This window comes from Galeopterus variegatus, unplaced genomic scaffold, assembly GCF_000696425.1.
Source record: "Galeopterus variegatus unplaced genomic scaffold, G_variegatus-3.0.2 Scaffold472, whole genome shotgun sequence".
Taxonomy (NCBI): domain Eukaryota; kingdom Metazoa; phylum Chordata; class Mammalia; order Dermoptera; family Cynocephalidae; genus Galeopterus; species Galeopterus variegatus.
Window position 1 is genome coordinate 49373 of NW_007726583.1, and position 25609 is coordinate 74981.

Here is a 25609-nt window from a genome sequence, read left to right on the forward strand (position 1 = left end):
AAAAAAAAAAAAAAAAAAAAAAAAAAAAAAAAAAAAAAAAAAAAGATTGTCAGTATGCTTCTTTGGTTAATAGTTGTCTTTGTACCTTCTCAGGTTTATTATGCTGTCAAGGTACTATATCTTCGAAAAAGACACAAGGGAGTAAGGTAAACAAAGAGACAGAAAACCCTGAAAAAGTAAGACTCCCTTTTTTACAACTCAGAAGGAAGGCCAACAAGGTCTTTAACAACTTGGAATTCTATAACGTTTTGATTTCATAAATTAACAGGCTTTCAGCAGTCAATGAAACATCTGGATAAGTAAGGTATGAAGGCAAGGGAAATCATGCTTAGAGAGAAAGAGCCCAATCATTTCTAAGTTTGCAGAAGAAAACAGACTCTACTTCTACAAAATCAAAATTGTGGGTCCAATGGGCTAGTTTGACATGGATGAAAAATTACATTCTAAAACCAATAATTGTATCCTTAACCACAGCTACTAGTCTCATAAATGCTGACTAATGGTATAAAAGGTATAATGGATAATACAGGATGGCTAGCTTGGTACCAGCCCATCTTTATTGTTGAAGAAAACAAACTCAAAATGCAATGTGACAGTGCTGTATCAAATATGAACGTTTCAACACATTACTCTGGTCTTGATATGTTTCAACTATTCTGATTGCTCTGGGGACTGCACAAGAACATGAGAAAGAGTAGAATCCATCACATCTACTAACTTTGGTTCACTGGCCTTAATGTCACATAACACATTTGATACGTTTCTTCTAATATTAAGACACACAATAAGTACCCCAAACAATGTAATTTGTAACACATAAGTAGATTTTTTATTTTAAAAAATAGTTTTTAAAAATGGAGTTAGTGTGTGTCAAGGGCAAATTAGGAAACCGATTCATTCATTCCAAATCCCAAACAATTTCAAATTAAAATTGATTTTTTACTTTTCACTTGAATTAAGAAACAGTCAGCTAGCTACAGGACCAAAAGTAGAGAGCTCTGAAAAAACTCCTATGTTAACATCTGAAATTTAAAACATTAATTTTTAAAAACTCCTTATTATGGAAAAACTCAAACATTTACAAAAGCAGACAGAATAATATAAATTCACCCCACCAGAATAATATAAATTACCATCGCTCAGCTTCACCTATTATCAACTCATGACCAATTTTACCCTTACCCTTTCCTTTCTCTAGATATCAAGTCATTTTATCTCTAAACATTTCAGTAAAACTTTACACTCTTAACCAACTGTTGTTAGAATTTGTGGAGTTTTGTGTTTTATTTTTCATTGCCTTTCATTTTGAATACTTATATCAGTGTGAGAGAGGACATCAGCGTTTATTGAAAACAAGGAGAAGAAAACTTAGATATTTTTAATTCTTCTGGAATGTCTGGTACGTAAATACAGTTGTAAAATATTTTCCTCCTTCCAGAGGAGGAAGAGAGAGAGATGGCAAGATATAGTCATTCAGTTTAACAAATGTTAATTGAGTGCTAGGGATGGAGCTAGGTGCTGTAGATACAAAAATGAGTAAAAAAACCAGACCCTTTCTCTAGAATGGGTAAGAAAGACACATAAACAGATAATGTCAATATAATATGGAAAAGACTAGGACAATAGTATTCACAGGGTACTATGAGAAATAGAGAATAAGGACACTCAGACCAAATTAGACATTCAAGACAGGCTTCCAGGAAATGACATATTACTAAATGCAAAAATGTGCAAATGATTGTTACTATGTCATTAAAATAAGTCCAATATCAAGTTTCCTTCAGATTTCCTTCATTTAGTTGGTTGAGGAATTAGGAGAAGGCTTTTCAGAGGATATTAGTTTGGGAAGAAAGTAAAACACCAAGAATCCAAAAAACAACTACTATATCATGACCTGTGAGGAATACCAAAGAGAAAAAACATGATCTGTACCCTCAAGGAGGCAGGAATATAGACGGTGAGAAATTAAACATGCATTAGGAAACCTTACTATACAATATTAAATCAAAATATAGAGTTTAGGGATGAGAAGAGTGGTGTGGATGGAAATCTTTGAGTAAGTGCTGTGACTTAAACCAAGGTTTTTAATATAAACTTAATCCAGGGGCTGGCCAGTTACCTCAGTTGGTTAGAGTGCAGCCTTATAATACCGAGGTTATGTGTTAGTATCCCTGTACCGGCCAGTCGTCAAAAAAAATTTTTTTTTAACCCAGATTAAAAAAGGAAGCCAATCAAGTAAAGAATATTAAAAGATGAATCTTAAGTGACCAAGGACTCTTTGTCTTTAAAAAGTTATGTCTTAATTCTGTTCACTTTTGGATTGATTGATACAGTCTGGGGAAGGTTAAGATCTTTTATCTAAACCTCAAGAAGGTGTATTTATTTGAATGTGCATGTGCTTTATATGTATGTTTATGTATTATTAGTGTCAGAGCAAGAAGATTTGATCTGAGAATTTACAATCTGATTCTGAGCTATTACATTGGAATAATGCACAACATCAGGCTGTAAAAGAAAAGATCCACTCTGGCAGCTACCTGATTCGTGGGGAAAAATAAAAAGTAAAACCCATAAAAATGAAAATTGTGAAAGATACATAAGAAAACTCAACCAACCCTATAAGACAAAGAAAAAATATTTTCCAGATGTCATTCAAAGATCAATGGCACACCATTTTTAATTCTATGTATGCATAATAACAACAACAGCACCAGCTAACACTTATTGGCATCTACTACATAGAAAGCTTTTTTCCTAAATTACTCTTTCCTAAACTCCAGTTTTTCAACCTTCACTGGTGAGAATTTAGGTCAGAGGTTATTAAAACAATGCATGAAGGTATACTGTGAATACAGGTTGAAATATAATTTTTTTTATAAATTCAGAAAAATTACTTACATACTTTATCGACCTAAGTGAAATGATGTACGATAATATGTTGGCATAGAACCATAAACATAAACGTCAAATCAATCCATGAGGCTACGAGGTAGAGTTGTAAATAGGAACATGCTCTAGAAATGGCATGTTTATCAACCTAAGATTAGTTTCTGAATAATTCCCATGGGATTGACGAATGCATCTTTTTCATAATACATGCATAGAGAACAGCATAAAACATAACTGATAATAAATGATCAGGTCATATATAGCAATAAAAGTGGCCAACAGCACAAAAAAGCATTTTGAAATAACTTCTGTCCCAACTAAATACTAGAAAAATATTATTCTCCAGGTAGAGTTAGTTTTTCTTCCAAGTTTTTCTTTCAAGCACTCCATATAGCTGTACCCAGTATTTATATTACATTATAATTATTAGTTCATATGTAGTCTTCCCTCCAGACTACAAGTTCTTGAAGACAAGCTCCGAATTTATTCCCTCTGGGACTTAAAAGCCATCTTACATCTAGCAGAATGACAATTTAATGAATAAATAATAAATGAATGATTTGATATGTAAATTTTAATAAAATCTAAGGCACTATAAAGCACTATAGAAAATTAAAAATCTCAAGTTGCAAGAGTTTTACTATTTTAAGAACACTCTTAATTTCCCTTATCTGGCATTTTAAAAACATTTTTTAGTTGACACATATTAATTGTACATATTTATGGGGTATAGAGTTATATTTCAATAAATGTATACAATGTGTAATGATCAAATCTGGGTAACTGGCATATTCATCATTGCAAAAATTTATCATTTCTTTGTGATGAGAACATTTGAGCCCCTCTCTTCTAGCCATTTGAGAACATACGATAAGTAGATGCGTAGCACTACAGTAGACCACTTGAACTTATTTTTCTGATCTAGCTGTAATTTTGTATCTCCTATCCAACCTCTCCCTATCCTCTCCATCCTCCTCCCTTTTCTAGCCTCTAGTAACCACAATTCTATTCTATACTGTCATACTCTCAGCTTTTTTTTTTTTTTTTCCTTTTTGTCTTTTTTCGTGTCCGGCAACGGATTCACAACCCTCAGTGTTGCACCCGCACCGGACCGGACCGGCAACGGGATTGCAACCCTCGGTGTCGCGCCCGCACCTCGCTCAGCCAGTGAGCGGGAACCGGTCTGTATGTGGGATCCGAACCCTCGGCGGGAGCGCCGCCGCACTCCCAAGCGGCACACTGTAGCAGTGCGCCACCGGGCCGGCCCACTCTCAGCTTTTTTTTAAAAAAATTTTTTTAGCTCCCACAAAGGAATGAGAACATGCACCTTACCTGGAATTTCAGGCCTTTCTATACCAGCTCTAATCTACCTTCTTAATCTTATTTTTGTGTATTCTTTCCTCTTAGTTCCTGTATATGAATTACTTTTTCTAGCACAGTTCTATGCTTTCTCACCTCTGTGTTTTAATTAAGTAATCTCCAAAAGTTTAAGATGATACACCTCTCTCAGTTTAAAGTATGTGAGCATACTTAACACTGTGCTATATATTATGTTTAGTACTAAGCAATCATAAAAATAGAAAACAGACATCTTAAATGAGGTTAAAAAACATAAAAAGAAGTGTTAATCTTTTTTACGTGCCCACAATGCATTGATTCACTGATTTACAAAAGAACAAATGTCATAGTGTTTTGTGAGAATTAAGTGAATTAACACATGTAATGCACTTAGAATAGTGCTGCCCATACAGGAAACACTATACATGCCAGTTAATTTCATTACCATCATTATCATCAATGCAGTTTCTTTTGACTGAAATAATGTCCCATACCTACCCTCTACCCTCATTACTATATGTCAAACCCCTGAAGGCCAAAATCAAATGCTATCTCTTCAAAGAATTATTTGAATCCATCTCTTAAGGGATTAGGACTTCTCACTGTAGGAGGTATCAAATCTACAGAGTTTACCAAGAAGTCATGCCCAAGAAGCCAAGATAAAGCTAGAATAGTTAGAAAAATTAAGGATGGGTTTATGGAAAATGAGGTAAGTGAAAAAAGATGCAATTATTAACCTCAAGAAAAATAAAATACAGAAAAAGGAAATACAGTTATAGTAAATTATCTGGCTCTACACTACATGGGAAAGATGGGACATTATAACAAGCCCCCAAGTCCTCAACTTTATTAGCAAAAGGCTGAAGAAGATTAATCATAAATTATAAATTTAGATATATTACTTTAAAACTTATAGATAAATACTAGAAGAAACAGCTAAAATATTTCAAAGTGATTATCTGAGGGATGGGATTGGAAAGGTAGAACCTTTTATTTAGTACCATTCAATTTCAAAATTTTGTACAAGTATTATATTGATCGCACATTTTGAAAGTAAAAGCAATTTTCTTAAGTTTTAAAGTTAAAGCTTTCACATAAAGATGGCAAGTTGAATACAGTCATATCTTGCTTAACAATGGGATATATTCTGAGAAATGCGTTTGGCGATTTCCTATTTGTGCAAACATTACAGAGCGTACTTACACAAACCTAGGTTGCATAGCCTGCTACACACCTAGGCTATATGAAATAGCTGTTATAATCTATTATGGGACCACTGTCATATATTCGGTCTGTCACTGACTGAAAGGTTGTTATGCAGCACATGACTGTATATACATTTAACTCTATTCTCTCCAAAAACCTCTGTAAAGAAACAGAGAAAATATTTAGAAAGGCATGGAAATCTCCTAGGAAGAAGAGAAAAAAGATAACGAAAAAGAATGAGAAAATATAAATTTAATGCAAGAGTTCCAGGAGCCAAATAATAAGATTCCAAAACAAAAAAGAGAGAGATAATGACCAAAGAAAAAAATTCAATAAATTTCCCTAAAACTGAAGAACATGAGTTTTTAGATTGACAGGGTCAAACAAAACAGACAAAATACACCCATACGAGGGTACACCAACATGAAATTTAAGAACTCCCAGGGCACATCAACATGAAATTTAAGAATAAATAAAAAGAGAAGATTGTGCGAGCTTCCAGTGAGATAAAAGAAGTTATGTATGATGGTATCAGAAACAGGAATGGTGCCTGACTGTTTTCAATGGTAACAGGAGGAGCTCAAAGGCAATGAAGCAATGCCTTCAAAATTCTAAAAGAAACAGAATTCTACATCCACTCAACCTAGCAACTGAGAGGGTGGAATAAAGCATTTTAAAAAATGCAGTCTTGAAAAATTTACTCCCATGCCTTCTTTCTCAGGAACCTATTGGAAGATGTGTTCATACAAAACAAGAGAACCAAAAAAGGGATAAAATCCAGGAAACAGAAAATACAAAGGTTTTAAGTGGTCCTGAGCTCACTGGCTTAAGAAGAGCAAGTCAATGTGAAAGCATTCAGTTGATTTTTGAAATGGCAAATATATCATGTGCTTTTGATTTACATATACTTCTACAGCAGTCTGAGCATAAAAGAGATTTCAAGAGGTTTTAACTCTTACCTGTAACACAGCAGCAAATAAGTATACTACTACGAAGATTATAGTTAAAGAAGTATGACCACTTTTCATCAAATGAATAGTATAGAGGAAAATTAAATGTCCAGGAATAACTAAAAGCAGTAGAACTTGGGCAGACTTATTATTTACTCCTGTAATATAAAATGCAAAAGTCATTAAAACAAAATCATATTTTGGTTAATAATAGGTCACAGTTATTAAAGTTTGAGGATTACTTTCTAGTTATTATACTTCATAGCATCACATAAAATTAAATTGCTGAAGAAGAATTGCAACTAGTTACAATTCACTTAATTCTTTGAAATTCCCAATATAATATTATATGTTAATTAAATGAAAGGTAGTTGATAAAAACTTGCTGTGAAGAACACTGGTCAGACTTCAATATCTATCATTAAAAACAGAGAGAAGACAAAATAGAAAACATAAAGTTCTTAAGGTACTGGAATGTTTTAATTTTACTTATTCCTTTAGGGTTCTATCACTGATATTACAAGGCTAGACATTTCTGATCTTCATCTGAAAGTCAATAATCACATTTATTTTCATTAGGAAAAAAAGTGACAAGAATTGTAAGATTCAAAATTATATTCTTAGTTTTTTTGGCAATCACATGCCTGGCTGAGATAAATAATGCACTATTCCTTGTAACTGAGGTCATTCCCTTTCATCCTGTTTGTTTGGGAGCAAATGCCTACATTTAGAAATGCCAAAAAAACTAATACAGAAAAGACAGCACATCTGTCTCCCTAAATCACTTCAATATTTTTTTTTTTGTGTATAAGGTTCCTCTTTCCTAACTAATAAGATATTCTAGAGAGAAGAATAAATCCTCACCAACTGCAAAATTAACACAAATGACTTTCTGTTCACTTGAGATTCGCTCTCAGAAATAGGAAAGTTGTATAGCACTCATAAACAAAATATATACTCAACAAATATTGCCTGCCTATAATCTAAGAGAGCAGTAGTTCCTTAAAATATGCAAAAATCTACAAGCCCATACCTGAACCAAAAAAAGTTTTAAATGGATAGTAACAACCTTTGGGTTCATCAGGCAATTCTCCTGGAATGCTATGTAAATGGAGGTAAGTAGAAATCCTGCTAGCCTGAATGGCCACCAAATTACCACCAATACCTGAAATATAAGAAAATAAAGTAGTTATCTTCATATTTTTAAACAACTTGCATAAATTCAACTAGAAGCGAGCCTCTCTATGGGCCAGTAAAAATATAAGCCATATTCTGAGCCAATAAAACAAAATAAGGCATTCTTCTGAAATATTGATTTATTTACTGCTGAGGTAGACATTCCAAAGGCATAAAATCATTGTTATGAAAGTTTCATTCATTATTTTTTCAAACCTATCTGATATAAGGCAGATCAAAGCAGATAATTTTTAAAAATTATTATCACAACCAAGATATCAAATTAGGTAACAAGATGTTTCATATTTATCATCTTAAACAAGAGGGAAAATAACCTATATTTATTCAAATAGACATAACTTGATACATATCAGCTTATCGGTATAAGCCACTGAAAAAGATACTAGAGAAAGTCACCTTTTTACCTAGATTATCTTCTCATATACTCAGAGGCAGAGGAGTTGATGCTGAGACATGAATTTCAAAAGGCGGTAAGCCCCTCTAAGGTGAGACAGAACACTCAAATTGTTTCTCCCTTCACAGAGTATAGGAGAAAGAGGTAGTAGCCATAAAGCAAGTAGGAAGAAAACAACTGAAAATTTCAAATTCTTAAATACTGAGTGTGGGCTAGCACAACCATTTAGAATACATGAGAGCCCTAGACACAAAGAAAGTCCACATTCATTTGCCATCTATTTTCACAAGCCTCCACTAGGTGCTCATGAGACAAACTGAGGCAGGGCAGGAGACTTGAGAGAGCCAACCTCAGCAGCATACAGGCAAGAAACCTCACCCATTTCTGAACCCCTCTCTCATATGAAGCAAATGCTGCTTGGAGAGGTAGAAGAAATACTCCAGCTACCTGGTCCCAGGCAAAGATTAGTTACCACTGGAGGAAAAATACAAGTAAAAGCTGTCTGCTTCTACAGAGTGGAACAAAAACTTCTGCTCAAGACCAATCTGGCAGAGTTTGGCTGCCAAAAGTGGGAGGGTAGAAACATTGAGAAAGCCCTGAGGACCAGGTACACAGAGCTCTGAGGACCAGGTATACAGAGACTGTCTAAGATTGAGAATAGAGCAAGAGAATCCCAAATCCCATCCTATGCCTTGCTCTTTGTAGGAGGCATCAACAAATTACCATTAGAAGAAGAGCAAGAGTACAGACAGTTAAGCCTTCCATGCTGCACACATACAGCACTCCCAGCTTCACCCTAAGCATAAGGTAGCAGGAGCCCGCCAATAAAAACAATTTTAAGTTCATGGTGCACTAAAGGTAACTATAATAACCACAAAAAATAAACCCAGTTCAACTACTGACTTGATTAACAACTCAATCCTCCATACTAATGACCTATCAGAAGAAAATGACTGCCAATTTCTAGGCATAATATTTATCTCAATCTCCAATGGCCTTTTATATACAATGTCCAGCATTTGATAAAGAATTACAAGACAGTAAAAAGCAATAAAGAAAACAGACTATTAAAAGAGTTAAGAAGTCAACAGAACCAGACCCAGTGATCAGTCAGCTGTTAAAAGCATCTGATGAGAACTTTAAAGTAACCAAGATTAATATGTTAAAGAATCCATGGAAAAGGTGTACAACATATATTAAAAGATGGGGGACTGGCCAGTTAGCTCAGCTCATTAGAGCACAGTGTTGTAACACCAAGGTCAAGGATTTGGATCCCCATAATGGCCAGCCACCAAAAATAAATAAATAAATAAAAAACAAAAGATGGGGACATAAGTTAAAAGTAAAAATATGGAAAAAGATATGCCATGTATGCAAACACTAATGAAAAGAAAGCTAGAGCAGCTTTCTTTCTAACATCAGGAAAGAAACCAGACATAGCAAGGAATATTACCAGAGATAAAGATGGACATTGAATAATACTTAAGAAAGTCAATTCATGAAAAACATATGACAATCCTAAATGTAGATGCACCTAAAAATAAATCTTCAAAATACATAAAGCAAAAAACAGTAAATCTAAAAGGAAAAATAGACAAATCTGTGTTTATTCTTAGAGACTTTACCTCTCTCTCTCTCATTAACTGATACAATACACGGATTTTAAAAATCGACCACTATGTAGAAGACTTTAATAATACTATCAGCCAATTTGATCTAAATGAGATTTATAGAACACAACCATCCAACAACAGCAGAATATACTTTACACATGCACACATGGAACATTAATGAAGACAGACTATATTATGGGCCATAAGACAAGTCTCAAATTCCAAATGATTGGAACATGCAAAGTATGCTGCTCTCTGGCTACGATAGAAAAGATAGATATCTGGGAATTCCCTCAAATATATGAAAAGTAAACAATACACTTCTAAGTAACCCACAGGTCAAAGAAAAAATTGGAAGGAAATTTGGAAAATATGTTGAATTTGATGCAAATGAAAACACAACATATTGAGGTAGGTGGGAAGCAAATAAAGCAGTACTTAGAAATTTACAGCATAAAATACTCAAATTAGAAAAAAAGGTCTCATATCAATGATATAAGATTCATACCAAAAAATAGAAAAAAAGAAAAAATTAAACTAAAAGAAAGCATAAAGATGGAATAAAATTATAAGAACACAAATTAATAAAATAGAAAACAGAAACAACAATGAAAAGAAATGAAACCAAAAGCTGATTCTTTGAATAAATCAAGGAAAAAAAAAGAGAAGATACAAATTCCAGTACCAAGAAAGAGAAGTCATCACTGCTGACTGTACAAGCATTAAAAGGATAATGTAGGAATATCATAAACTTAAAAAAGTACTAAACAATTAGCAAATCAAATCCAGCAAAATATTAAATGTATAACACATTACAACCAAATCGAACTTATCCTAAGAATGCAAAGCCAATTTAATATTTGGAAATAAATTAATGCAATTCACATATTAACAAACGAATAGAGGAAAAAATAATGATTGTATGAATAAATGCAGAAAAATTTATAAAATTCAACATTTAGCAAACTAGGAATCAAGGAGGACTTCTTTAACCTGATACACACACATACACACACACACACAATCTGCCCTCCATATCCATGGGTTCTGCATTCACAGATTGAACCAATCACGGATAGAAAATATTTGGGAGAAAAGTTCCAGAAAATTTTTTCTTGTCATTATTCCCTAAACAATAAATACAGTATAACGACTACTTACATAGCATTTACATTATATTAGGTATTATAAGTAATCCAGAGATGATTTAAATCATACAGGAGGTTGTGCACAGGTTATATGTAAATACTACAGCATTTAATGTAAGAAACTCACGCATCCATGGATTTTGGCATAGACGGTGGTATACTGGAACCAATCCCCCACAGATACCAAGAGATGAACTTTATGTATGAAATCTGAGATATAATAAAGGAGGTACTGCAGATCAATAAATAGTGCTATAGACTTTTCTAAGTAGTGCAAAAATAATTGGTTATTAATATGCAAAAAAACATGAAATTTGATCCCTACCTACACACCATGTCCAGGTGAATTAAAGACATAATATGAAAGGCAAAATTACTAAGTTTTAGTAGATAATATAGAATGAATGGGAAGAATTTTTTTACAAAATAGAAAAACAGAACTATGAAGGAAAAGAATGATAAATTTGACTGCAGTGTAATTAAAAACTTCTGCTCTTCAAGAGATGCTGTAGAGAAAGTGAAAAGACAAGCCACAGAGTGGGAGAAGATCTTCACAACACCTGTCAAAGGACTACTATCCAGAATATATATGAAGAACCCCTACAAACTGACAGAAAAAGGAACAAAAGACTTGTATAGATAGTTCACAAAAGAGGTTATTCCAAATTGTCAGCAAACATATGAAAAGGTGCTCAACCTCATTCTGTGTGTAAGCACAGAAATGCAAATAAGAGCACAATAAATGTCATTTTACACCCATCAGATTGGGCAAAACTTTTAGCCTGAAAACATCAACTGTTTGTAATGACATGGAGCAACAAGAACTCTTACACAAAGCTAGCAAGCATGTAAACTGTTATCCCTTTGGAAAACACTTTGGCATTGTGTAATAGAGTTTTTGGTGTGCATACCCTACAACCTGGCAATTCTACTCTTAAATAAATACTCAAAGAAATGCCACATATGTGCACCAGGTGGAATAATGAGATCTGAAAGAAGTATGAAATCAAAAGAATGGAACGTCTTTTTAAAAATTCATGTAGTACTCCATTTGAATCACAGTGAATATACTGGAAAGGGATATTTTTGAACAAGAAGAGTTAGAGGACAATTTTAACTCTTTAAAATTGTCTGAACCAGGTGCTAGGAGTCAAAAGCTTTGGTGACATCAGAGAGAATCAGAAGGCAGCAATCCTCTGACCAGGATTATTACCCTTTGCTGATACAAGTTACCTGGAAGCAAGATAGATTTACCTTAAAAACTGAGGTGAGACTACCTTGTCTTTTTAGTAATGGATTGTTATGTGGTGATAGGCTGTTGCTGGATGACAAGTTCTTTGCTTGATAACCTAGGATGTGATTTTTAGGACCCAGCAAAAGGGAATTTACTATGGAGAAATCCAGCCCTAGCAGCCTCCAAATCTGAGCAGTTTATATGGGATACACATAAGTATTATGCTCAGAAATATAGATTGAGTGATTTTATTCAAAGTCAGTCTATATCACCTATATATATTACCTATACATTGCCTGATACCTAGTGACGTTTTGGCATTCATGGCATCCTAATAATGCTAATTTGTTATTGTGAAAATAAGAATTTAATATTTTTTAGTCACAGAAAAAAATACAAGAAATAGAAAAAGCATGAACTCCCCCCTTTCTAAACTGAGAGAGTAATCTCTTTTTGTGCCAATGCATCAAAAATAAAGCAATTTAAAAATTATATTTTTGAAACTGAAATTATGATGACTTGACCTTAAAGTAAATGTAGCTTCACAATTTCCTTATACATCTCATTTAGTAAATAACAAACTCATTAAAAGCAAAAGCTTAAGATAAAATGCAGGTCATCATTAAAATGTTTAAAAAATGGATCCCAGGGAGTTCTAAAAAACTTTCCAAAGGAAAATAAATTTCTTCAAAAAAGTGTTTAAAAGTCACATTGACTAGTTAGAACAATTAAGGCATGTAAACGCAGAGCTCTGTTCTCTGCAGAGTTCTGACTCTGACTCGTATCATCTGGATCTGAAAACTGCCTCAGCCACTTAACTACAACTTCACTGATATTTAACCTCTTGGAGCTTCCATTTTCTGAAAATGAGGATAATTTAATATCTACCTCATAAGGATGTTAAGAGAGTTAAATAAAACAATGCATTACATGATAAATGCTTAGCAGTTTCCAGACATGGTAAAGGCTCCAGAAATGTTTACTACTACTACCACTACTACTACTACTACACAATCTATACAAATAATTTGATTCTGACATGTTTTTTTAATTGTAGGTCCTGACACTTAACTTGCTGGAAAACTTATCTGTGAAAAGATGTCCAGGAACTGTGCTGCCTTTCAATTCATATATTATTTTGTTTTAAAAAATAAGAAAATAAATCACTTGGTGCTCATATTTTCGATAATCATTTAAACTGCCTTCTGTTTACTCAATGAATTTTCCACTAGAAGTCAGTGATGACTATTTTTAAAAGTCTGGATTTTCTGGGCCAGCCCGGTGGTGCACTGCTACAGTGCGCTGCTTGGGAGCGCGGCGGCGCTCCCGCTGAGGGTTCGGATCCCACATACAGACCGGTTCCCGCTCACTGGCTGAGCGAGGGGCGGGCGCAGCACCGAGGGTTGCGATCCCATTGCCGGTCCCGCTCCGGTACGGGCGCGACACTGCGGGTTGCGGTCCGTTGCCGGACACGAAAAAAGACAAAAAGGGGAAAAAAAAAAAAAAAAAGTCTGGATTTTCTGGGCCGGCCCGGGGGTGCACTGCTACAGTGCGCGGCTTGGGAGCGCGGCGGCGCTCCCGCTGAGGGTTCGGATCCCGCATACAGACCGGTTCCCGCTCACTGGCTGAGCGAGGGGCGGGCGCAGCACCGAGGGTTGCGATCCCATTGCCGGTCCCGCTCCGGTACGGGCGCGACACTGCGGGTTGCGGTCCGTTGCCGGACACGAAAAAAGACAAAAAGGGGAAAAAAAAAAAAAAAAAAAAGTCTGGATTTTCTAAATCTGACCTCATTTTCTAAAGTAAAAAATTAGACTAGAACATTGAATAACTGGCATGTATTGATACTCATCTGATAGTGGTACACAAGCAAGACCAGTAACTTATACCTCTAAGTCAAAGTAAATTAATATATCCTAACAAGTGAAAGTAGGAGTATATATACTACATAATGCAAGCATTTTCACAATGAGTTACTGACAACCAAAAAAAACAGCATTGTAATCATTCATGGATTTCTCCTCACAGTGCCCAAAAGAAGAAGAATCTAATGTTAAGAATTATACCTAATGGAAAACAAAAGATTGCATTCAGAAACATTTTTCAATGCCAGATATTTTCCATAGGAATGCATAAATTGCAGTTTTCTTTTCATCTTCATTTACTCTGGGCATTCTCTCAGGGGTAATGTTCTGTGTAGTATTTTATTAGATATGGAACATGTCAATGCAAATGAAGGAAGCAAATGCTATTAGGCCTGAGAATTTCTACTCTAGTTACAACTTCCCTTGGACTGAGTTTGAAACAAAAAGCTACTAATGATTAGTTGCAGCTCTCTTCTAAAGCCCACAAATTTGTTGGTAGAACTTTACAGAACTACTTTTATCATTTCTTTGCTCCCATGCAATAGACTAACATAATGATAAAAAATATAAATAAACCCTTATAAATAATCATCTAATCATTTTATCACACTGTAGCCCAGGAAACAGACATAATTGATGTTATAGTTGCACCAAACTAAAAATAAAATGAATTAAGACTTTTATAAAGATACCGATATACTTTTTCCAGATAAAGTAAATAAAGCTAAAATAAACAACAAAATTAATGAAGGGACTAATTGAAGTTTTAACCTCTCATGGTCTCATCATGATCACTGATTATATTTTTAAATTACGGCAGAAATACTACCTTGGAACAGCTGTGTCTTTAATGTCAAAAAATGCTTTCTTGCTATTGTGACATATACTATGTTTCCATTAAGAGCTAGTCCATCAGCATTTCTTCTAAATTAAATTATTTAGAAACTAATTGCATTATTAAAATTAGTGGAGAGCATCTAAAGATTGTCTCATATAAATTAAAACCATTAGTAAAAACAGCTTGTCAATATACTAAAAATAATTAGCCCTCAGTACACACAGGACCTGATTTTAAGTGCTTTATGCTTACAATAAGCTCTGCTGATGATATAAAGTTTGACATCAGGAAGAAATTATCAGAAGATTCATTTAGGGATTGCTTTAAAATCCAAATTTGTGTTTTGTTAAATTTAGAAAGGAAATATATGTTTCTAGTAAATATTTAGCATATGTGTCATAGAATATATTTCAAATTCTGTCAAAAACTCTTTTGCATATCCCCAAGGAAAACTAAAACAAAAGTTCATTTTCTTAAAAAGTAAATCTTTATAATCAACAATACAACAGATCTACCACCTTCCATATAGAAAAACATATGGTAGCCACCTCTTTATGCCACTGCATTTTTACATATCCTCCTTTCAAGACTCCTTTTCGGAACTCGCACGCAAGCAGCTGTGGGCAGCCCCCACCCAACAGATGGCAGAAGCGTGCACGGGACCTTAGGAACCACAGGCAGCCCCCACTGCTGCTGCAGACACCACTTCCACAAAGATGGCCCACCACAGCCACTGCTGCCACAAGGGAAGCTTGGCAGCACAGTAGCAGCCACTGCCACTGTTCAGGCAGCCCACTGACCACTTGACTCCACTGTCACCAGTACAGCCCAGGGAAAAAGGTGAGTGAGCCTAGACATGCAACCCAGTGGCCCAATCCACAGAGGAAATAATTATGCTTCCACACATGGTAGCACACCTGTCGGTGGGAGGTATATATACAGACCACAAAACTGCCTTGATCCAGTCAAGGACCCCCCCCCCCCCAAAGTGCAGGAACCCAAGATACCCAAACAGAGTAAGAAAGAAAATTCCCAATCACCACCAATGCATCCCCCAACCAGGGTAAGCAAGAACCCAGGAGGAGTCTCTGCCTGTAAAAAAGAGGAAAGATAAACCCTGCCCAGGATCACCCACTCAAACTTAGGAGCTCCAGTATAACAGTATACCCATCAGGGTCATGGGATGCTAGCTGGGGTGCCAATAAGCCTGCATAAGGACACCTACCCCAGCCAAAGAGTGACAGGCACCCAGGCACTTCTCCTAAGAACTCAAGTGCTCACCCATGTCCTCAATGAACCAACACAGTGTTACTAACCTCAGCAAGGAATCACTAAGGTGCCTACCCCCAGTGCCTAGGTCATGGAGGTACACACAAACAACTCCAATACTGAACACAGCTGAAGTAGCCATATGGAGACTATACTACTGTGTCTATGTGGAACCGATACTAAAACACCCTACTCAACAGTCACTGTAAAACACATCTACAGGAGACAGTCTCTCTCCTCAAAGCCCACTCCAGAGCAAAAGAAGAAGCAACTGCTCTACCAGATGACCAGACATTAATGAGGAAATACTAGAAATACAAAAAAAGAAAGAAGAAAGAAAGAAAGAAGGAAGGAAGGAAGGAAGGAAGGAAGGAAGGAAGGAAGGAAGGAAGGAAGGAAGGAAGGAAAGAAAGAAAGAAAAGAAAAGAAAAGAAAAGAAAAGAAAAGAAAAGAAAAGAAAATATGACACCACCAAAGGAATACAATAATTCTCAAGTACAGGCCTCATAGAGCAGGAAACCCTTGAAATAAATGAAATGGAATTCCAAGCAACAATCTTAAGGAAACTCAATCAGATACATGAAGACTCAGTAAGATGACACAACAAAATGAGAAAAAGTATCCAGGATATGAAGGAAGAAATTTACAGGGATTACCTCAAAAATGAATGTGCAGAACTCCTGGAATTGAAGAATTCATTCAACAAAATAAAAAAACGCAACCAAGAGCTTAAGCAGCAGGTTAGAGAAACAGAAAAAAAAAGAATTTCTGATCTTGAAAATAGTCTTTCTGAAATAACACAGGCGGACCACAAAAAAAAAAAAAAAAAAAAAAAAAAAAAAAAAATTTTTAAAAAATGAAGAAAATCTAAGAGAGCTAGCAGACAACCTTAAATGCATAAACATCCAAATCATGGGTGTTCTGGAAGGGGAAGAGAAAGGAAAAGGCATTGAAAATCTATTCAATGAAATAATAGTGGAAAATCTTCCAGGTATACAGAGAGACAGAGACCTTCCAATGTAGGAGGCTCAAAGATTCCCAAACAGATTCAATCCAAAAAAAAAGTCCTCTCCAAGACACATTATAGTCAAACTGGCAAAGCTCAAAGACAAAGAGAGAATCCTAAAAACAGCAAGAGAACAGCATCAAGTCATATATAAGAGAGTCCCTATCAGACTAACAGCAGACTTCTCAACAGAAACTCTACAGGCTAGAATAAAATGGGATATACTCAAAATACTAAAATATTGCCAGCCAAGAATACTACACTCATCAATGCTATCCTTCAGAAATGAGGGACAAATAATCTACTTCCCAGACATACAAAAACTAGAGGAAATCACCACCATACAACCAGCCCTACAAGAAATCCTCAAGGGAGTACTGCATCAGGAATCGAAAAACCAATAATCACTACCATGGATACACAGGAAAGAACAATACTCATTGGTAGAACAGAAATGCAAATAAGGAAGAGAAAGAAAATATATCTTACCACCACAAAAACCTAACAAATACCACAGACAATCAATAAAAGAAAGGAACAAAAGACAGTAAAAACATCCAAACAAAAATCAATAAAATGTCAGGAGTAAGACAATACCTTTCAACAACAACACTAAATATAAATAGATTAAGTTTCCCACTCAAAAGACACAGACTGACTGGATTAAAAAGCTAGACCCAACTATAAGCTGTTTTCAAGAGACTTACCTCACCTGTTAAGACTCATACAGACTAACACTGAAGAGATGGAAAAAGACATACCCTGCAAATGGAAACCAAAAATGAGCAGATGTAGCTATTCTTACATAGGATAAAATATACTTTAAAACAAACCCCCCCCCCCAAAAAAAAGAGAGAATAATAAGGCCATTGTATAATGATAAAGGGATCTATCCAGCAAGAAAACATAACAACCATAAATGTATATGCACCCAACACCAAAGCACCCAGATATATAAAGCAAGCACTATTAGAACTAAAGAAAGAGATAGACCCCAATATGATAATAGTTAGGGGCCTGAACACCCCTCTCTCGGCAGTGGACAGATCATGTAGGCAACAAATCAACAGAGAACCACACTTTATACCAGTTGGATTTGGCAGACATCTACAGAACATTTCTACAGTATATATATTCTTCTCATCAGCACATGGAACATTCTCCAGGATAGACAACATGTTAGGTCAAAAATCAAGTGTTAGCAAATTTTTAAAAACTGAAATCATTTTAAGTATCTTTTCAGACCATAATGGATTAAAACTAAAAATCAATAACGAGCAAAACTCTGGAAACTATACAAATAAATGGAAATTAAACTACATGCTCCTGAACAACCTATGCTTTCAAGGAGAAATTAAACAGGAAACCAAAAAATTTCTTGAAATGAATGAAAATAAAGATACATCATACTAAAACCTGTGGGATACCGAAAAATTTTTAAAAAACCCCAAACTGTGGGATACTAAGAGGGAAGTTTATTGCAACAAATACTCACATCAAAAGAACGGAAAGACTTCAAATAAACAACCTAATGCTACACCTCAAAGAACTAGAAAAACAAGAACAATTCAATCCCAAAAATAATAGATGGAAAGAAATAATTAAGATCAAAGCTGAACTAAGTGAAATAGAGACCCGAAAAACAATACAAAAGATCAATGAAACAAAAACTTGGTTTCTTGGGAAAATAAACAAAACAGACAAACCATTAGCTAGGCAAACTAAAAAAATAAGACAGAAGACCCAAATAACAAAAATCAGAAGTGAAAAAGGAGACATTATGACCAATATCACAGAAAAACAAAAGTCATTACAGATTATTATAAACAACTATACACCAACAAATTTGAAAACCTGGAAGAAATGGATAAATTTCTGGACATATACAAACTACCAAGACTGAACCAAGAAGAAACAGAAAACATGAACAGACCAATAACAATCAAAGAGACTGAAGTACTAATCAGCAGTTTCCCAAAAAAGAAAAGCCTAGGACTGGATGGCTTCACTGCTGAATTGTACCAAACCTTTAAAGAGGAATTAATACCAATTCTCTTCATACTGTTCCAAAAAACTGAAACAGAAGCCATTCTCCCAAACTCATTCTATGAGGCATTACCCTGACATGAAAAGAAGACAAAGATTCAACAAAAAAAGAAAACTACAGGCCAATATCCCCAACGAGCATAGATGCAAAAGTCCTCAACAAAATATTAGCACATAGAATTCAGCAACACATCAAAAAGATTAGACACTATGATCAAAAGTGGCATTCATCTCAAGGATGCAAGGATGATTCAACATACACAAATCAATAAATGTGATTACACCACATCAACAAAATCAAGGACAAAAATCATATGATTATCTCAACAGATGCAGAAAAAGCATTTGACAAAATTCATCATCCCTTCATGATAAAGACACTCATCAAATTAGGTACAGAAGGAAAATATCTCAACACAATAAAAGCCATGTATGACAAACCCACTGCCAATATCATCCTGAAAGCTTTTCCCTTAAGAACAGGCAAGACAAGGATGCCCACTCTCACCACTCCTATTTAACATAGTATTGGAAGTACTAACCAGATCGATCAGGCAAGAGAAAGAAATAAAGGGCACCTAGATTGGGAAAGACAAAGTCAAACTGTCCCTGTTTGCAGATGGCATGATCCTATATATAGAAAAACCTAAAGACTTTACCAAAAACTCTTAGAGCTGATAAACAATTTCAGTAAAGTAGAAGGATACAAAATCAACATGCAAAAATTAGTAGCATTTTTATACTCCTGTAATGAAGTAGCAGAAAAAGAAACCAAGAAAGCAAGCCCATTTACAAGTCACCAAAAGAAAAAAAAAAAAAATCTCTAGGAATCAAATTAACCAAGGAGGTAAAAGAACTACAATTAAATGCTGAAAGAAGTTAAAGGAGACCCAAAAAGACCTTCCATGTTCTTGAACCAGAAGAATCAACATTGTGAAAATGTCCATACTACCTAAAGCAATCTACAGATTCAATGCAATCCCCATCAAAATACCAAAGACATTCTTCACAGGAACAAAAAAAGTAATCCTAACATTCATGTGGAACAAAAAAAGACCTCAAACAGCCAAAGCAATCCTGAGCAAAATAAATAAAGCTGGAGGCATAACACTATCTAACTTCAAATTACACTACAAAGCTAAAACAGCATTGTACTGGCATAAAACAGACACTTAGACCAATGGAACAGAATAGAGAACCCGGAAATCAACCCACATACTTATAACCAGCTCATCTTTGACAAGAGCAACAAGAACATGCACTGGGGAAAGACTGCCTCTTCAATAAATGGTGCTTGGAAAACTGTAATCCATATGTAGAAGAATGAAACTAGAGCTGTACCTCTTGCCATATATCAAAATCAACTCAAAATGGATTAAGACTTAAATATAAGATCTGAAACTATAAAACTCGTTAAGGAAAACATAAGAGAAACACTTCAGGAAGCAGGACTGGGCAAAGACTTTATGAATAAGACCCCAAAAGTACAGATAACAAAAGAAAAAATAAACAAATGGGGTTAGGTAAAACTAAAAAGCTTCTGCACAGGAAAAGAAATAATTAACAGAGCAAAAAGACAACCTACAGAATGGGAGAAAATATTTGCAAACTATAAATCTGACAAGGGACTAATATCCAGCCTATTCAAGGAACTCAAACAACTTAACAGTAAAAAAACAAGTAACCTGATTAAAAAATGGGCAAAGGATCTAAACAGGCATTTTTCAGAGGAAGATATACAAATGGTCAATGGACACATGAAAAAATGTTCACATCCTTAAGCACCAGGGAAATGCAAATCAAAACCACATTGAAATATCATCTCACCCTAGTTTTAGACTGGTTGTTATCAAAAAGAATAAAAATGCTGGCAAGGATGCCGAGAAAGAAGAACCCTCCTATACTGTTGGTGGGACTATAAATTAGTGCAGCCATTATGGAAAACAATATGGAGGTTCCTCAAAAAACTACAGATAGAACTGCCATATACATATATCCCACTGCTGGATATATACCCAAAGTATTGGAAATTACCATCTTGAAGAGATACCTGTACTCCCATGTTTATCATAACGCTATTTACAATAGCCAAGAGTTGGAACCAACCTAAATATCCATCAACAGATGACTGGATAAAGAAAATGCAGTATACATGCACAATGGAATACTACTCTGCCATAAAAAAGAATGAAATTCTGCTATTCACAGCAACATGGATGAACTTAGAGAAAGTTATGTTAAGTGAAATAGGCCAGGCATAGAAAGAGAAATACTGCATGTCCTCACTCATAAGTTGGAGCTAAAAAATAAAAAAACCCAAATAAATAAATAAAGATAACAATCACAATAATTCATTGAACTTTCAAAAGGAGAGAACAGAACTGAGGCCACCAGAGGTGGGAATGGGGTAAGGAGAGGGGTGTTTAGCAAGAAATTGGTAAAGGGCCACAAAAAATGATTACATTGTGTAATGCTGAATATTCTAATTATCCTGATTTGAGCATCACATATTGCAGACAGGTATTAGTATTCAATGCTGTACCCCACAGATATGTACAATCAATTATGTTAAAAAAAAAAAAAGAGGGCCGGCCCGGTGGCACACTGGAGAGTGCGCCGCTTGGGGAGTGTGGCGGCGCTCCCACCGAGGGTTCGGATCCCATGTGGAGACCGGTTCCCGCTCACTGGCTGAGCGCGGTGCGGACGCGACACCGAGGGTTGCGATCCTGTTACCGGTCAGTAAAAAAAGACAAAAAGGGGGGAAAAAAAAAAAAGAACTCATATACATGAATTACTCTTTTAGTTTCAAGAAATGCAAACAGATGAAAATGTGTCTTCCATTTTTTCATATTTTTCAGTAGAAATACATGGAAACCCCTACTAGTGAAGACTCTTTCATCTAAATAAGGGCATACTCACTTCCCAAATCCCTAATCCATCACCTTTACCACTTCCTTCCCCACACACTTGTAGAAAGCCTGCTAAATGACTGACAAAGCCTCCAAATTTTCTACTTCCTTTGTCCTACATCATGCATTGTTAATGGAAGTGAAAATTGGTTCTTGTGAGGGGGGGGGGAGAAAATCTTACTCATTTTGTTTACAAAGCACAGATATGCATACAAGTCATAAACAAAGAATATTTCCATGATATCAGTATTTCATGGGTGGGCACATATAGGGAAAAAAAATTGTTTAAAATGGCTCCTTCAAAGGGTGATAATGAAACAAACAAACAAATAGTAAGTTTGAGAAACAGTGCCCTAGAGTAGAATTTCCCAACCAGTGTGCCTTGAATGGGTTATAGGTGGGTCAAGATATTGATCTTTTAAGCTCTCGACATGGCACCAAGCCAGTTGCCTCTGTTTACAAATGGCTGCCTTCTTCACCCTAGTGTGCATTAAAGTATTTTCTGTGTGCCATGGCATAAAAAACGTTGGGAAACACTGCCTTAGAGAGATGAGTCTATCTACTTTCTTGGAACAACTTAGATTGTCAATTGTATGGCCCTTCATCTTAGTCTACCCCATATCTGTGCATTTCCACTTGTCTTTCTTCAGGACTCCTTTTCTTACCACACTGAAGAAAGGGTTATCTTTTCTTTCCAAGGCTACTTTTGTAGCCCATCACTTCATAGAGCTTGGTCCCTCATTATTTACCATCTCTCATGCATCCTCAATCTTTCCTTCTCTATTACTCCTTTGTCTCCTTGCCAATAAACATACCTACATCTCTCTTATCTTGGAAAAGTTTCCTCATTTGGATTTCTAGGTGTCTTCCAAGATTTTTATTGTTCTATACTAAATATTTAATGATACAAAAACAATATTTCTAAAATATATGTAACCTGTAAAGAATCATACAAAAACTCATGTACCCACCACCCAGTTTAAGAGATAAAATATTACCTTTACATTTGATGTGCCCTATGTGACCCTCCCCAATCCTGCACTCTTACATCCCCACCAGAGTAACTATCCTTAATTGTGATTTTAATTCTCTTGCTTTTCTATATGTTATTACCACATACATATGTATTCCTAAACAATGTATCACTTAGTTTTCCATGCTTTTGAACTTTACATAAGTGAAATAAATTATCATATATTAAGTTTCTGAGATTTATCCTTGCTCTTATGGTGAGATGTAATTTATTCATTTTTACTGTTAATAATATCCTATTGTAATACTGTATCTTCATTTATTTAACCTGCTGCTCAACAAACCTAACTCTCAAATTACATCCTAATCATTGATTAAATAGTTCCTTTTGAATCGTCCTTCTAACCAATGGATCTCTAGCTTTATATATTCACTCCTTGGATCTCTAACCTTCTCTATTAATATCTAAAGAGCTATTTGAATATTTACTCCTATCTAAAGTGTTTGGAGGTACACCAAAGAGGAGGAAATGTTGAGAAACCAATTTATCTAGTTATACACAGGAAAAATTATTAAGGAAAGTAATAAATGTTACCATCACTGCCAATTTTTTATACAAACAGGAGGAAATATTTTTCTATTTTTTGATTTTTTAAATGCATCTCACCAGTTCCCACTGTATAGGAAAAAATTTTGTTTATGGTCTAAGTTGTGTTATTTAACATGATAATCTCCTCAGATTCGGTGAAATATAGTTTGCAACAAAACTAAGTATGTGCCTTAACTCATGCATTTATTCTATTCATCCAACAACTACCAAATCTTAACATGATAGGCACTATTAAGAATCATACAAAAAGAAAATTATCATATGAAATAAATACATACTATAATAAAATTGCTAAAAGTGTGCAGTGGAAGCATAGAAAATAGAGCAACTAATTCTGCCTAAGTATTTACCTTTGCAGAAGAGGTGACATTTTAATTGAATCTGAATAAATGAGCAGAACTATATAAGTAACAAAAGGGAAGTAAGAGAAAACAGTAGGTACAAAGATGTGGTATAGAAAAACAACATGATGTATTTGAGAAAGCATGTAAAATTCAACAAGATGAGAACTTTGAAGTTGGTAGAGTGGTGGGGAAATGAGACTGGAGAGAGTTTAGGACAGATTGGGCCTAGTATTTTACACTAAATAATTTGTACTTTATCCTCTAGGAAACAAAAAGTTAATTGTGATCTTTTAAAAGGCAACGGACAAGATCAGGTTTGTTATAAAGATAACTCTGACAGCAAGGTGGAGGATAGGTTAAAATCGGATGAGAGAAGGGGCGGGGGGCAACTTATGGAGATCTACACAAGTAAGATAATGAACAAAAACATGGAAAATAGAGACAAAGCACTGAGACTAATTCAGAAGATATTTCAAGAGCAAATAAAAGTAGAGAATATAAGGGAGAGGGAGTATGTGACTTGGGATGTCTTGTTTGGGACACTGGGTAGATAATGATACCACTAATTGACACAGGAAACACAGAAGGAAGAGCAGGTGGGAAAGATAGTGAGTTAAGTTAGGAGCTTTAGGTCTTCCATGTAGAAATAAATATCCAATTTAAAATATGGACCTGGAAATGAACAGATGTGTTAAGACAAGAGATAAAGAGTTGTAGCCATATGACAAAGGACAAGTGGTTCTCAAACTTTTGGATGTATCAGAATCAACTGATGGGTTCTACCTCAGTTTCTGATTCAGGAGGTCTGGGTTGGGGCTTGATAATTCGCATTTCTAAAAAGATCCCAGGTGATATTGCTGGTCTGGGGACTACACTTTGAAAACCTTTGGACTAGACAATATCACTTATAAAGTGGGTAAAGATTGAGGATAGAAAATGATCAAGAACAGAGTCATGAAGAGTACAAACTTAACAGGCAGGTAGCAAGGAGAAGCCAGTAAAACAACATGAAAAGAATTTTCAGAGAATGGGATCAGAATTGGGAGAGCTGCAAAAAAGCCATATAAACAGTATCAAACAGCTGAATAGAATGAAGACTGAAAACAAGTAATTGGATAAAGTAATTAGTAAAAGCAGTTATGTAGAGTGGGAGGGAAGGAAAATACTGTAATGATAAAGTAAATGATAATCCAGATCTGAAATATTTTGCCACACTAAAGTTAGGTATGCCTGACTCTCAAACTAATATCTGATGACAAGATTAAGAAAAATTTCTTTTTTTTTTTCCCTTTTTGTCTTTTTTACTGACCGGCAACGGGATCGCAACCCTTGGTGTTGCGCCCGTACCGCGCTCAGCCAGTGAGCGGGAACCGGTCTCCACATGGGACCCGAACCCTCGGCAGGAGCGCCGCCGCACTCCCAAGTGGTGCACTCTCCAGTGCGCCACTGGGCCGGCCCGAAAAATTTCTTTTTAAAATATGTTCTACTACTAGGGAATATAACTTCTACTGCTAGCAACAACTTGGGGTTGGAGGGAGAATGGATGGGATGGAAGGACAGACCTCTTAAAATCCTAGTCCTGGGCCGGCCCGGTGGCGCACTGGATAGTGCGCCGCTTGGGAAGCGCGGCAGCGCTCCCGTCCGAGGGTTCGGATCCCACATGCAGACCGGCTCCCGCTCACTGGCTGAGCGAGGCGCGGGAGCAACGCCGAGGCTTGCGATCCTGTTGCCGGTCCCCGGACCGGAACGTGGGCTATATTGAGGGTTGTGTTGCGCTGGCGGCC

The 25609-nt window shown here is 35.6% G+C and overlaps 1 protein-coding gene across 1 annotated transcript in view; it reads right to left on the reverse strand.

Moving 5' to 3' along the window:
* SLC41A2 (solute carrier family 41 (magnesium transporter), member 2) overlaps positions 1 to 25609 on the reverse strand; it is a 126773-nt gene that overhangs the window by 32286 nt on the left and 68878 nt on the right. Inside the window, exons 8-9 of the mRNA XM_008569168.1 lie at positions 7417 to 7548; positions 6393 to 6541 (exon numbers count right to left, since the gene is read on the reverse strand). Coding sequence (XP_008567390.1) covers positions 6393 to 6541; positions 7417 to 7548 — 281 coding nt within the window. The remainder of the gene's footprint in view (positions 1 to 6392; positions 6542 to 7416; positions 7549 to 25609) is intronic.